At 48.1% G+C, this 14,505-nt stretch overlaps 1 protein-coding gene across 5 annotated transcripts in view; it reads right to left on the reverse strand.

Annotated features, from left to right (window-relative positions):
- The window catches only part of PIP4K2B (phosphatidylinositol-5-phosphate 4-kinase type 2 beta), a 36,534-nt gene that overhangs the window by 13,948 nt on the left and 8,081 nt on the right, over window positions 1-14,505 (reverse strand). For 3 of the 5 annotated variants that reach the window (XM_054458033.2, XM_063656966.1, XM_063656967.1), the window contains exons 2-4: window positions 7,731-7,828; window positions 5,137-5,233; window positions 852-1,004 (exon numbers count right to left, since the gene is read on the reverse strand). In XM_054458033.2, the coding sequence (XP_054314008.1) occupies window positions 852-1,004; window positions 5,137-5,233; window positions 7,731-7,828 (348 nt within the window). Of the gene's footprint in view, window positions 1-851; window positions 1,005-5,136; window positions 5,234-7,730; window positions 7,829-11,129; window positions 11,261-14,505 lie in introns of all 5 variants that reach the window. The other 2 variants (XM_063656968.1, XM_063656969.1) reach the window with 2 other exon arrangements.

The following is a 14,505-nucleotide window of genomic DNA, read 5'->3' on the forward strand; positions in this document are numbered from 1 at the left end:
GACTAAAATGCTCCCTGGCTCCCTGGGATTCTAACCTCTAGACCAGTAGTTCTCCAGCTGGGTTCTATGAAGTAACAGGGGTTTCTCAGGCTTAAAACGGGCAACAGCCACCTCCAGCCTCCTGTTGGCATGGCAGAGGGAGAGGCAAGCTGAGCAGGTGGCTCAGAGCCCCTGTGGGTTCATATTATTAGTATCTCACCTAAGATTTTGTTTAAAATAGGATTCTACCACAGGAAAATCCCTGATCCACACCTTGCGTCTCTTCTGCCAGCCTGATATGGGAAAGCCACAGGGAAGAGACAGGATGCAGAGGCAGGCCAGGGATCCAGCCATCTGGGAGAAGAGAACAGCTCCATATCCAAAGCTCTTATCCTTGCCATGCCCCAGGGTTTCTGCCATAACTCCCGAAAGACCAGAAGCTCCCTTTAGCCCTTCTCAGGTACCCCAGAAATGAAGACCCAAGTAGGCTGAGGACAGACACACAGATGGTGCCACGGGGCTCCCTGCCTTCCTCGTGGACAAGTTCCAGATGAGTGGAGAGATGGGACGGGAAAAGAAACAAGCCTGCCGAGCCGAGGGGGCCTCTTTCAGAAGAAACGGGGTGGATGCCAGAGCGTGAACACTTTCCAACTGGGACTCAGTCAGCGATGAGCTTTCATGGCTCCTTTTTCTTTTTTAAAGTAGGCATTTCAGCTCACAGAAATACGGTTGCAGGAGAGTCCCACTGCTTGGTGATCAGAAGCAGCTGCCATTACCAGAGAGGACCAACTCCTCCCTAAGAAGCTCCCCTAGGGCTCTCTTCTCCCTCTTCCAACCCATCCTCTGCAGCCCAGGCTTGGGACTCACCATACCTGGTGGTATTTCTTTAAGATGTTGTGCATCTCTGCCACGTCCTCGCTGGACACAGTCTTGATGACAAAGCGCCGGTCGTAGGTGGTGAGGAAACGCGTGCCACACCGGCCCTGGCTGTCACTGTTGATGGGGGCGCTGCGCGTCACTGAATTCTGATAATTGAGACAAAAGCAGGCTGGGCTTGGCAGGGGAACAGAATTCTGACTTTCGCTGAGTCTTCCCTCAGGGGCTGGACTGCTTGAAAGCCAACACTGAGACAGAGGGACGCCCAAATGGGAGTTTACCCGCCCCTTTTCTCACAGGGTGTTCACATTCCTCCCTAAGTCTTCCTCCAAAGTGACAAGAATTGTTCCTTACCACCTGCCCTTCATCCCAGTCTAGGATGGGAAGAGGACTGACTGTGAAAGTTTCCATCCTGATCCCAGATAGCTATCCTACCAACTAAAATTCTGCCTCTGATGGAGGGGGCTGAGTCTAATCTGGACTCTCACATGCACTATGACCTTGGGTGAGCCATTTAACTTCTCTACCCCTGCATTTCCTCATCAGGAACACAAAAATGCAGACTGAGCTGATTCTCCCAGTCTCTTGGGGGTGGCAAAGATGAAGCTTAGGAAATACTGTCTTCAAGGGGTCTAGCACAAAGAAGCAATGCCCATTCGTCTCTTGTCCCTGGATCTACCCTCATGATGAAAAACCTTCCCCAAAGCAGGAAGCTGATCCTCATCTCTGAGTCTGACACCTTTCCCCTTGCCTCAACCTCCTGCTTGTCTATGCAGGGCTGGGAGGCAGTTTTGGGGAGCTTTCCTAGCTGTATCCCTGCTCCTCCTCAAGGCCCTACTCCCAGTAGGATCAGAGAGCAGTAGAAGCCTTAAGAGGGAGGGTGTGGAAAAGCGTGAGTCAACCAAAGGGATATGTTCACCAAGCAGATGCCAAGGGACCTTTGGGAAGCAAGGCTGAGGGGAGATCCCGTGTCCCTGTTCCCAAGAAAACATACATGGGGATCATGTCACAGAAATGTCTCCTCTCCAAGCCCTTTCCCCATCTCTTAATGAGGATCCTGTTATTATTATTATTTTTGTAGAGATAGGGTCTCACTCTGTCACCCAAGCTGGAGTACAGTGGTGAGATCTCAGCTCACTGCAGCCTCTACCTCCTGGGCTCAAGTGATCCTCCCGCCTCAGCCTACCAAGTAGCTGGGACTACAGGTGTGCACCACCATGCCTGGCTTATTTTTGTAGTTTTTGTAGAGATGGGGTTTTGCCATGTTTCCCAGGCTGGTCTAGAACTCCTGAGCTCAAGCAATCCTCCTGCCTCAGCCTCCCAAAGTGCTAGGATTACAGGTGTGAGCCACCATGCCCAGCCTTTTTTTTTTTTTTAAATGGTGTTTTGCTGTCACCCAAACTGGAATGTAGTGGCGCGATCATAGCTCACTGCAGCCTTGAACTCCTGGACTCAAGGGATCCTCCCGCCTCGGCCTCCTGAGCAGCTAGGACTATAGGCATGCACCACCATGCCTGGCTGATCAGGATCCTACTCTTTACTTTCCCCTAATACCTCCTCAGAAAACCCTGGTGGAGAAGTGAGGACCACCTTCATGGGGAAAACTAGTCAGAGGTGGTAAGCAGCTCTGGGAGTTCCTCAGCAAAGGTGCTAAAGTAGCACCCCAAAAAACAGGGTGTTCCCTTTACAGAAAGGTTGAGTAGACTCTGTGACTGAGTGCCTCTTCCTCCCAGCCTGGCCTTTCTACCATAAGACTTACAGGCTGTGGCCGGGCGCGGTGGCTCACGCCTGTAATCCCAGCACTTTGGGAGGCTGAGGCGGGCGGATCACGAGGTCAGGAGATGGAGACCATCCTCGCTAACATAGTGAAAGCCCATCTCTACTAAAAAAAATACAAAAAATTAGCTGGGCATGGTGGCGGGTACCTGTAGTCCCAGCTACTTGGGAGGCTGAGGTAGGAGAATGGCGTGAACCCAGGAAGTGGGGCTTGTAGTGAGCCAAGATCGTGCCACTGCACTCCAGCCTGGGTGACGGAGTGAAACTCTGTCTCAAAAAAAAAAAAAAAAAAAAAGACTTACAGGCTGCAAGCCTAGTTGGGAGGTAGAGGCAGCATCTCCTGACTCTAAGTGGCTGGTAGTCCAAGAATATAGGGTCCCCTCCCTAAGCACCATCCTCCCTGCCCTCATTTCAGTCTTGAGCACGGGCATGCGCCCACAAGGCTACTACGGGCAAAATGCAGACACTGAGAGGATGTGGTTAGACAGCCCAGGGGAGGGAAAGGAACCCCTCACCAAAGAACAATGGAGGGAATCCATCTGAGCAACTTGGGGTTGCAACAATGGCAAGAAGTTTCCAGAAAACCTCCAGCCCCAGTCAAGTCATGATTGAGTTCAGGGTTCAATCATAACAGTGGGCTGGAGGAACCTCCCAGTACCTCTTAGATGTGGGCATTCCTGGGCATTCAAGCCCGAGGCATCTCCTCTTCCTCTCACAAACCCTCACCCTCTTCTTCAAGATACTTTTCTTTTTTTTTTTTTTTTTTATTATTATACTTTAAGTTTTAGGGTACATGTGCACAATGTGCAGGTTAGTTACATATGTATACATGTGCCATGCTGGTGTGCTGCACCCATTAACTCGCCATTTAGCATTAGGTATATCTCCTAATGCTATCCCTCCCCCCTCCCCCCTCAAGATACTTTTCTTTGCATGCAAGCCCTCCAGAGAGGAGGAGAGAGGGGAGGAGACTCTAACCCAAGGCCCATTCTGCTGCTGTGAACTACTCTGTCAAAGGGGTGGGGTGGGAGGAACTAGAGTATTAGAAAAGATCTGGGCATCCATTCTAGGTTTCACTGTGCTATACACTAGGTTTCACTGTGGTATACATTAGGTTTCACTGTGCTATGGGGAAAAGTTTTCTCCATAGATGAATGAAAGTCAGCTATATTTCAGGTCAGGTGCGGTGGCTCACACCTGTAATCCCAGCACTTTGGGAGGCTGAGGCAGGCAGATCACAAGGTCAGGAGTTTGAGACCAGCGTGGCCAACATAGTGAAACCCTGTCTCTACTAAAAAAAAAAAATATGCAAAAAATTAGCCGGGTGTGGTGGTGGGCACCTGTAATCCCAGCTACTCGGGAGGCTGAGGCAGGAGAATCGCTTGAACCTGGGAGGCAGAAGTTGCAGTGAGCCGAGATCACACCATTGCATTCCAGCCTGGACGACAGGAGTGAAACTCCATCTCAAAAAAAAAAAAAAAGTCAGCTTTATTTCTTACAGCTATAAAGGTGAAGTGGAAAATTCGCCCACCTTCACAAGGCTGTCTGCCAAGGAAGATCCAAGGAGACATGCTAAGAGAAGAAGAGACAGAAACCATGGACTACGAGTCAGATTCTAATGTCCCTGACACTGGGATTGATTCCTCCCAAAAGGCCAATGGCCTCTACAACACTGTCACCCCCTGAAGGGGGCACGTGCCCTGGCAGACCAACTCCCCCCTCCCACCACCAGGATAGGGCACAAGTTTAGGAGGTGACACTCATACCTGGCAAGAGGTTACACTACCCTTGAAGTCTTCCTTTTCTAATCTGGTTCATCTGCTTTAAGAGGCCTCATCTCTCGCTGACAACAATTCTCTCTCTCTTTTTTTTTTTTGAGACTGAGTTTCACTTTTGTCGCCTAGGCTGGAGTGCAATGGCATCATCTCAGCTCGCTGCAACCTCCGCCTCCCAGGTTCAAGCGATTCTCCTGGCTCAGCCTCCCGAGTAGCTGGGACTATAGGCGCACATCACCATGCCCGTCTAATTTTGTATTTTTTAGTAAAGACACGGTTTCACCATGTTGGCCAGGCTGGTCTCGAACTCCTGACCTCAGGTGACCTACCTGCCTTGGCCTCCCAAAGTGCTGGGATTACAGGCATAAGCCACCATGCCCCACCCAATTCTCTCTCTTTGAAGTCAAACTACGAATGAGAAGGGTTCTTCAGCCTAGACTGGGAATGTCAGACTAAAATAAAGGTGCTTCCACAGACCCCTCTCCCTCCTGCTGCTCTCCCTCTGAGGGAGAGGAACCTGAGTGTGTGCAGCATCCTCAGAAGCATTTCTAAGGCCCTCGCCCTCCAAGGGGCCCCCAGTGCTGGGGGAGAGACCGCCTGGGCTGGTGCAAGGCATGACAGGGAGACACAGCACAAAAACAGCCAACACATTTTGATTCTCTACCTGTCCTGTGGCTTCCTGACCCCATTCCATTCCCTAATCCTCTGATGTTGCCAGGAGCCTCCGTACCTGGTAATCCTGATCATCAATCCCAAACCTCTCCCGAAGGTTTCGGAACACCATGGGGCAATACTCCTTAAACTTAAAGCGGCTGGGCAGGTTCTCCCTAGGGAAAAGCAGAGACATGTCTTTGTGAACTGCCCCTTGCTCATCTTAATTCTGTTATTATTATTATTATTTTTTGTAATAAAGACAGAGTCTTGCTATGTTGCCCAGACTGGTCTTGAACTCCTGGCTTCAAGCGATCCTCCCACCTCAGCCTCCCAAAGTGCTGGGATTACAGGCATGAGCCACCACGCCCAGCCTCATCTATATTCTGACTTCAGAACTCTTCAAAGTGTGGTCCACAGATTGCCTGGATCTGAACATCTGCCACACTTAACATGTAGGTTTCTAGGCTCTTAGGAATTCTGGAGTTGAGTCGAAAAACAAACACTCCAGGTGATTCTGAGCATGTAAAAGTTTAAACACTTTACATCTTGTGTTCACTTTGTAAAACTAATCCAGCAGTATATCTGGGATTTGTGCACTTTTCTATGTGTGTGCTGCCCTTCAATAAAACATACATTAAAGAAAAAAACTCTCACCCGCTGGGCCATGAGCCTCAGTGCAGGCTCCACCTCACAAGCACTACAAGCACTGTGCTTAATACAGTGGGAAGCTGCATGTGAACATCTGCTGTGAGGTGAAATCAGCCTGAATGCTACAGGGAAAAACCTCTCTCATCAGAGGGCCCCTCTCCTCTGGCCATATTCCTGTGGAAGCATCCTGAAGATGGTCACTTACAGGATGCCCTGCCCTGGGCTTCCACTGGGACGTAGGAAAAGAGTGCCTGAGTTAAAGAGGTTCTCAGTCAACTGAGTGGGACCACAGAGCCCTGTCTGCTGGCTGCTGGCACCAATCTCCACCCTCCCACTCCCTCATCAATACAGACTCCCAGGAGGAAAGAGAATCACCTTGAAATGATGACTCCTACCAATCCTCTATCTTTACAACAGCTATCCTGTTTAGGGACCCCCTTTCAGAAATATGTCCCAATGACTACTCCAGGATGACAGGCATTAAGGAAATCAAAAGGAATGTCTTCTTGGAAAGGAAGTGGACTATCTGCCTTATCTAGCCCGTCTTCTAGTAAACAGTACTAGAATCTAATAAATAGCACATACAGGGCTGGGCACGGTGGCTCACGCCTGTAATCCCAGTACTTTGGGAGGCCGAGGCAGGTGGATCACCCTGACTGAGGTCAGGAGTTCGAGACCAGCCTGGCCAACATGGTGAAACCCCATCTCTACTAAAAATATAAAAAAATTAGCCAGGCATGGTGGTGGGTGCCTGTAATTCCAGCTACTCGAGAGCCTGAGGCAGGAGAATCACTTGAACCCGGGAGGCAGAGGTTGCAGTGAGCCAAGATCGCGCCACTGCACTACAGCCTGGGCAACAAGAGTGAAACTCTGTCTCAAAACAAAAACAACAACAACAACAAAAACACATACACAGTTGTTGGAAGGACAAAAGGAATAAAGATAGAAGAAAATAAGAGATTGGGTTCTCTGATTTAGGCCAAGACATCAAGGAGGTAGCACCTCATCAGAGGCCATGGACCCTGAAGTGGGTAGTGGTGCAATGCCCACTTCAAGAACCCTGACCTCTGAGTCAGAACAACCTTCTTTCTTTTGGGTCAGAACAACCTTCTTTCTGGCCTCTGAGTTGAGGGCTGCCTCTCCCTCCTTAGGTGGCCACTTAACAGGTGGCATCTATGGAGACAGACGGCTTCTAGAACAAGATGGTATTACTTACTATGGCAGAGGGAGGTCACTAAGGGATGTTCTCAAGTCAATCTTCTCCTCTGGACTAACAGTCTGGGAATGGTGGGGTGACAGAACCCAGCTAGTGAGGTGGTGGGGACTGTGAGACAACGAAGAATAGAACCAGGATTCACATGCAGAAAGGAGAAAGTGTGAGCAGCAAATAGTCCTGGGGTGCTCCACAGAGGGACAGAAAATCCAGGCCCCAAAGGGCTTAAAGCAGGCCCAAAACTGTGCCAGGTGAGGTGGCCGCTAGTGTTTCCAACAATATCTGAGACAACCTTCAGACACTGGTGCTAATCCAAGAAGTGACAGCAGACAAAAATGGGAAGTGCTACTCTGGGTAGTGCCCTCAAGCCCCATGCTCCGCCTGTTACTCATACACCAGCCAGACAGAAAAGAGCCTGGCAGCATCCCAGACCAAGAACATGCCTGGCAACCTCCTGCCTCAGACTAAGATCAAGATGGGGCCACTGCTACAGCCTCACACTGGATACCTCAGCTCCAGAGCAGCTCACTGCCACCTGAGCTGGCTCTAGATGAATCACCATGGGCCCAGCCACATGCCCCAAGGGCCACCGGAGGTAGGCTGATAAAGGAGTGAGACGACAGTACTAGGATGAGAGGCACATAACGAATGCATTTTCCTGGCCAGTTTGTCAGCTCTGAGATCCAGGTGCTGCTATCACACCCTGCCAGGTGCTGCCTTGGCTCCCGCCATGCATGAGGCTTCAGAAGCCTCTGACTTGAGGGAAAGGACTGCCCACAAAACCTGAGTCCACTCAGTAGACAACTTACTTATTGAAGAGATGATTGTCCACCTTGATCTTGCTGTAGGCTTTGAAGTCATCTGGCATTAGCATGACAGGAACAGGGACATTGCTCAGCTCATTGATCTGAAAACAAGAAGAACGTAAGGCTCTCAGCCAGGAGGCCACCTGCCTCAGAGACACTAAGCTACAATGTGGATGCCACAATCTTGCTAAAAGCATGTCCAAGTTTCCCTCTGTCTTTTTTTGGTTTTTTGAGACAGGGTCTCACTCTGTCACCCAGGCTGAAGTGCAGTGGCATGACAATGGCTCACTGCAGCCTTGACCTCCTGGACTCAAGCAATCTGTCCACCCCAGCCCCCCAAGTAGCTGGAGCTACAGGTGCACATCACCATGCCCAGCTAACTTTTTTGTATTGTGTAGAGACAAGGTCTCACTGTCCTGAGCTCAAGCAATCCTCCGGCCTTGGCCTCCCAAAGTATTGGGATTACAGGTGTCAGCCACCACACCCGGCCCCTCCCTGTCTTTATTTCTGTTCTTCTCTTCAAGTAAGTTCCCAACCTTGTCCTATTTTACCTATTGAAACTCTCCACCTGATAAGGGCCAGCTCAAAAGGCACCTCCTCCAGGAAGTCTTCCAAGATTCTCCAGACCATAAATACCCTTTCCCATCTTGGAATTCCTGAAGTTTTCTTTGTATCTGTCTTCTGGCCATCTCACAGTGTCTCATATTGTAGTTAATGCCTATAAACCCCACCTGCTAGCGTTAAGCTAGGCAATACTATATTATTTATATTTCTTTTTCTTTTTCTTTGAGACGGAGTTTTGCTGTTGTTGCCCAGGCTGGAGTGCAATGGCACGATCTTGGCTCACTGCAATCTCTACCTCCTGGGCTCAAGCAATTCTCCTCCCTCAGCCTCCCAAGTAGCTGGGATTACAGGCATGCGCCACCATGTCCAGCTAATTTTTTTTTGTATTTTTAGTAGAGACAGGGTTTCATCATGTTGGTCAGGCTGGTCTTGAACTCTTGACCTCAGGTGATCCGCCTGCCCTGGCCTCCCAAAGTGTTGGGATTACAGGCGTGAGCCACCACACTCGGCTTTAATTATATTTCTAACCAAAGAGAATCCTACTAATCTTTGGGGGCACCACAGTGCTTGGCACCATTACTAGCATATATGGCAGATACTCAATAAATATTTGTCATATGCAATAATAAATGATCAATAGATAAATGTCTCCCAACCTACATGGGTATTAATTAAGGCCTTTGAATATCTTCATACAAATTGTGGGTCACTCAAGAAATTAGCTCAAGGAAAAAAAAAAGCTGGATGGGTTTGTGTGGACACGTAACTCGTATCCCCAAGGTAACAGATTAAATTTATTTATTTATTTATTTATAGACAGAGTCTCACTGTGCCGCCCAGGCTGGAGTGCAGTGGTGCGATCTCAGCTTACTGCAAGCTCCGCCTCCCGGGTTCACACCATTCTCCTGCCTCAGCCCCCAGAGTAGCTGGGACTACAGGCGCCCGCCACCACACCTGGCTAATTTTTTGTATTTTTAGTAGAGACAGGGTTTCACCATGTTAGCCAGGATAGTCTCGATCTCCTGACCTCGTGATCCGCCCATCTCGGCCTCCCAAAGTGCTGGGATTACAGGCGTGAGCCACTGCGCCCGGCTGTAATAGATTAAAGTGAGCAGAAGTAGTAAATGTCTGGCCACTGCCCCACTCGGACCCTCCTGATAAAAGCAGGGCCAGGCCTGGCACAGTGGCTCATGCCTGTAATCCCAGTACTTTGGAAGGCCAAGGCAGGAGGATCACTTGAGGCCAGGAGTTCTATACCAGCCTGGGCAACACAGCAAGACCCTATCTCTAAAAAAATAATTAAACGTGAAGCTGAGGCAGGCAGATCACCTGAGGTAAGGAGTTCAAGACCAGCCTGGCCAACATGGTGAAACCCCGTCTCTACTAAAAATACAAAAAAATTAGCTGGGCGTGGTGGAAGGCACATGTAATCCCAGCTACTCGGGAGGCTGAGGCAGGAGAATCGTTTGAACCCAGGAGGCATAAGGTACAGTGGGCCGAGATCGCACCACTGCCTGGGCAACTAGAGTGAGACTCTGTCTCAAAAAAAAAAAAATTAAACACATTAGCCAGGCGTAGTCGTGTACACCTATCGTCCTAGCTACTCAGGAGGCTGAGGTGGGAGGACTGCTTCAGGCCAGGAGTTTGAGGTTACAGTGAGCTATGATTGCACCACTGCACTGCGCTCTAGCCTGTGCAAGAGTGAGATCTTGTCTCAAAAAAGAAAATAAAATAAAGCAGGGCCAGTTCCTGATGTCAAGTCCTGCCATACACTAAACTAGGGTAGATGGGGCAGGATGCCTTGCCTCTACTGCAAACAAACCTTCTGTCTTTCATCCCTTCAGGGAGCTGGATCCTGGACAGAGAGCTAGCTTTCCATTGGTGCAGAGATGGGGGCAGATCCTGCCCTTCCCCACCTTGAGTTTAGCCAATTAGTGGTCTAATTAACCACAGATGTCCTCTCCCATCACAGCAGAGTATTTGACATTTGACCCTCAACCCAGCTGCCACTAATGCATTCAGGATTTACAGAGGAAACCTTAGTCCTGACTTAATGGACTGGGGGGAGGGGGCACAGCCTTGTGTCTCCCAGACACTTTCCTTGCAAATCCTATTATCTCAATGAGGCCCCAGGTGGCAGTGAGGGGCTAACCTAGCGTCATTAGAACTCCTCCAGGAGCATAAATGGGGGAAATGGCATTTAATTTGCTGCTCCTTTTATGTTCCAAACCTTTTTTATTTAGAAATGTCAGAGAATGGAGGAAGTTGAAGTTAATGCAGTAACTGGGCTGGGGAACCACATCTTCCTAGAGTTGGGAAAAAACCCAATTTACTCATGGAGAAGTGAAGGAAGCCATAGGAATGCATGTGCTTCGAGAGGGGTGCTGGGGGTGGGGTAGTTTATAAGTTGGCAGTGGAGCAGACACTCAGTAAACTGCTGGCAAAAACTGGCATAGACACAAGAGTGTATCCTGTATAATTCCATTTATATGAAATTCTACAACAGGCATCTATAATGAGAGAAATGAGATGAGTTGCCTGGCCAGGGGGCGGGGGGTGCTGAGTATAAAGGGACATGAGAAGTGTGATTCTACGGTGACAGAAATGTTTTATATGTTGTTTGGGGTGATGGTTACAAGAGTATATACATTTGCTGAAATTCATCAAATTGTATACTTAAAATACGCATACTTATTACACATAAATTATTCCTCAATAAAGTTGATTTTTAAATTCCCAGCATCCAGCTCTGTGATACCCTTCATTGGCTAAATCCTCCCAATAGCCAAAAAAAACCCCAAAAGAGTCATGCCAGTTCCCATTCCAGGGGGTGCTCACAAGAGAATGTGATTGTCAAATCTGTGCCTACAGAGGAAACCATTCCACTTCCTTGTTATTCTGCCAACAGAAACAATTCGTGGTGGCTGTCCCATTTCCTTTTTCCTGGCATATCAAGACTGGCTCTGAGACTTAAAGGGAAAACAGAGACAAAGAGTTCAGGGCTCGGCTGGGCGCAGTGGCTCATGCCTATAATCCCAACACTTTGGGAGGCCGAGGGGGATGGATCACGAGGTCAGGAGATGGAGTCTCGCTCTGTTGCCCAGGCTGGAGTGCAGTGGCAGAATCTCCACTCACTGCAACCTCTGCCTCCTGGGTTCAAGCGATTCTCCTGCCTCAGTCTCCTGAGTAGCTGGGATTAGAGGCGCATGTCACCATGCCCTGCTAATTTCTGTATTTTTAGTAGAGATGGGGTTTCACCATGTTGGTCAGGCTGGTCTCGAACTCCTGACCTCGTGATCTGCCTGCCTCAGCCTCCCAAAGTGCTGGGATTACGGACGTGAGCTACCGCACCTGGCCCAGCCTAGGAAATTTTTAACTCAGCTAACATTGGTGAACAATCCATATCTCAACTAGGGGAGACTTACCCCTCATTTCTACTAGGCCACATGTAGATGATTCACTGTAAGGATTAGCCATATTATTATTATTTCTTTTAGTTGTGTGAAATTTTATGTCCCAGAGAGTTCTATTCCATTCAATTGAACTGTTCCTATTGAAATATCTACTACGCGCTTCATTCTGTTAGGTAAGTGTGTGGGAGAAGGAGAACACAAGGGGAGAAAGTGTTGTACACGCAAAAGAAACAGGAGGCTTATAATCTCATTAGGGAGAGGCAAAAACCCCTGACACAACTCAAAGTCAAAGCAGTATACAATTAAGTGAGAATCCAGGGATACAGACATCAAGAACAGCAGAGGCTCAGAGAATGATGAGGCTAGCATGGCCAGAGGGTCAGGCTCCCAGTCCTCATACATCAGGCCAAAAACAAGGCACCTAATGCCTCTCCTGGTATTGCACCAAGAGCACTTGACATTAGAAGAATCTACAAGATTATGTTACACTCCCGCTTAGAAATCTTCCATGGCTCCTCATCAACCTCAGGGTAAAGTTTTAACTGCTTAGCCTGGCATTCAAGGCCTTTCCTAATCTGGCTCAGACTGCCATTTTTTTTTTTTTTTTTTTTTGAGATAGAGCTTTGCTCTTGTTTCCCAGGCTGGAGTGCAATGGCATGCTCACCGCAACCTCCGCCTTCTGGGTTCAAGCAATTCTCCTGCCTCAACCTCCTAAGTAGCCAGGATTATAGGCATGCGCCGCCATGCCCGGCTAATTTTGTATTTTTAGTAGAGATCGGGTTTCTCCATGTTGGCCAGGCTGGTCTCGAACTCCCGACCTTAGGTGATCCACCCTCCCCCCCCCCACAGCCTCCCAAAGTGCTGGGATTACAGGCGTGAGCCACCGCGCCCAGCCAGACTGCCAAATTTCTATTCAATTTACTTCTACTCAGTGCATCAAGGGCCTTACCATACACTAGGAGCTGGGGATACAAAAACAAAAAGACATCTCCAGAGCTGGGCGTGGTGGCTCATGCCTATAATTCCAGCACTTTGGGAGGCCACAGCAGGCGGATCACTTGAGGCCAGGAGTTCAAGCCCAGACTGGCCAATATGGCAAAACCCTATCTCTACTAAAAATACAAAAATTAGCCAGTCGTGGTGGCGTGTGCCTGTAGTCCCAGCTACTCGGGAAGCTGAGGCAGGATTGCTTGAACCCAGGAGGCGGAGGCTGAGGTGAGCTGAGATTGTGCCCCTGCACTCCAGCCTAGGTGACAGAACAAGACTCTGTCTCAAAAAAAAAAAAAGTTAAGTATTGATTCTGCATGGGAGTGAGAGGGAGATGGTTGCTAGAGGAAGCTACAGAGAAACACACTTGAGTAAGGCCTAGGATGGAAGTTCTCCCAAAAATGAAAGGAAGGAAATCTCAGGCCATAGGAAGTCAGAATCAAGCCTGAGTTGTGAAAGTACACTGCCCATTTTAGAAATGGTGAGTGCGTCTGCAGGGATGGGTCCGGGGACAGAATGCAGCATCATAGGACGGAAATAATGAGTGGAGGGAGGTAATACAGAAAGATAGGTCATCAGTCTAGCACATTAATAAATATTGTATAAATACAGTATTAATAAATATTTATTATTGTATAATAAATAGAATAGGTGCTTCTATTTATTGAATGCCTGTTAAGTGGCCAGTGCTTTATACCATTATATATCACACATACATAATATATATCCTATTTTAAGGTATTACTTGTAATAGTTAACAGTCACATAAAGTATTACTAATATGACTTTGGAAAAGAGGTTCAGAGAAAAGGGTACCTTTCTGAAAGTCACACAGACAGTATGTGCAGTCAGGATTTGATCCCAGGCCTGTCTGGTGCCAAAACCTAGGCTCTTTATCCTGTGCTGTGTAATCCTCCCTATGGCTGGCTACCTTGCCTAAGGTAGAATTTTCCCTTCCTTGTCTCTATCCTAATACCACCTCAAGGAAAGTGTGATGCTCACTTTACAGGATATGAAAATGAAGCTTAGTGAAACAAAATTACTGCTACAAAGCATACTAATAATAAGGGGCAGAGTCTGGGTTTGAACTTAAGTTTGTCCACAATATGATAAATTTGGACTTGACTATAAAGACAATGCGACACTCTCTGGTTTAAGTCTGGGAAGCCACACAATCAGACGAGTGGTACAGAAAGGTAATTCTGGGATAAAGTAAGGAGTGGAAAAGGGAAAGAAAAAAAGCAGCAAGACCATTATGGGGCCAATACAATAGTTCAGGTGACAGACAATAAAACAAGCAGTAGGAACAGAAGAAGGGACAAAGCTAAGAGGTTCATCCAAGAGCTGGCTAAATGACACATCCTCTGGGAGAGGTTTTTTGTCTCACCCAGGTTGAATGAACTACTTCCGTCTCTGTGTATCTTTATGTCCTAAATATTACATGTACTTAAGTAATTACTTGTCTACATGTCTGGTTTCTCAACTAGTCTGTGAGTCCCTTGAAGGAAGAGACTCTATCTTACCCATTTGTGTGTCCCCGGCACAATGACTGGCACATAGTAGTTGTTTGGAGGAATGTGTGGATAGAAAAAAGGAGGGAGTTGAGAACTGAAGGATGGCTAACAACGGGATAAATGAAGAAAAGAAAATGGCAAGACTGGTGTGCCTGTGCCATAAGGCTCATGGTCTGGAGGATGGGCTAGGTTAATTAAGGTGAGCTACTGAAGCTATGACCAGACTGTAGAGTCTTAAATGCCAGGGAGAGAAGAATAAACTTTATCTGGTAGATAAAAGGGAGTGTAGTACTAAAGGTT

The sequence above is a fragment of the Pongo pygmaeus genome, chromosome 19 (assembly GCF_028885625.2).
Source record: "Pongo pygmaeus isolate AG05252 chromosome 19, NHGRI_mPonPyg2-v2.0_pri, whole genome shotgun sequence".
Lineage (NCBI taxonomy): Eukaryota > Metazoa > Chordata > Mammalia > Primates > Hominidae > Pongo > Pongo pygmaeus.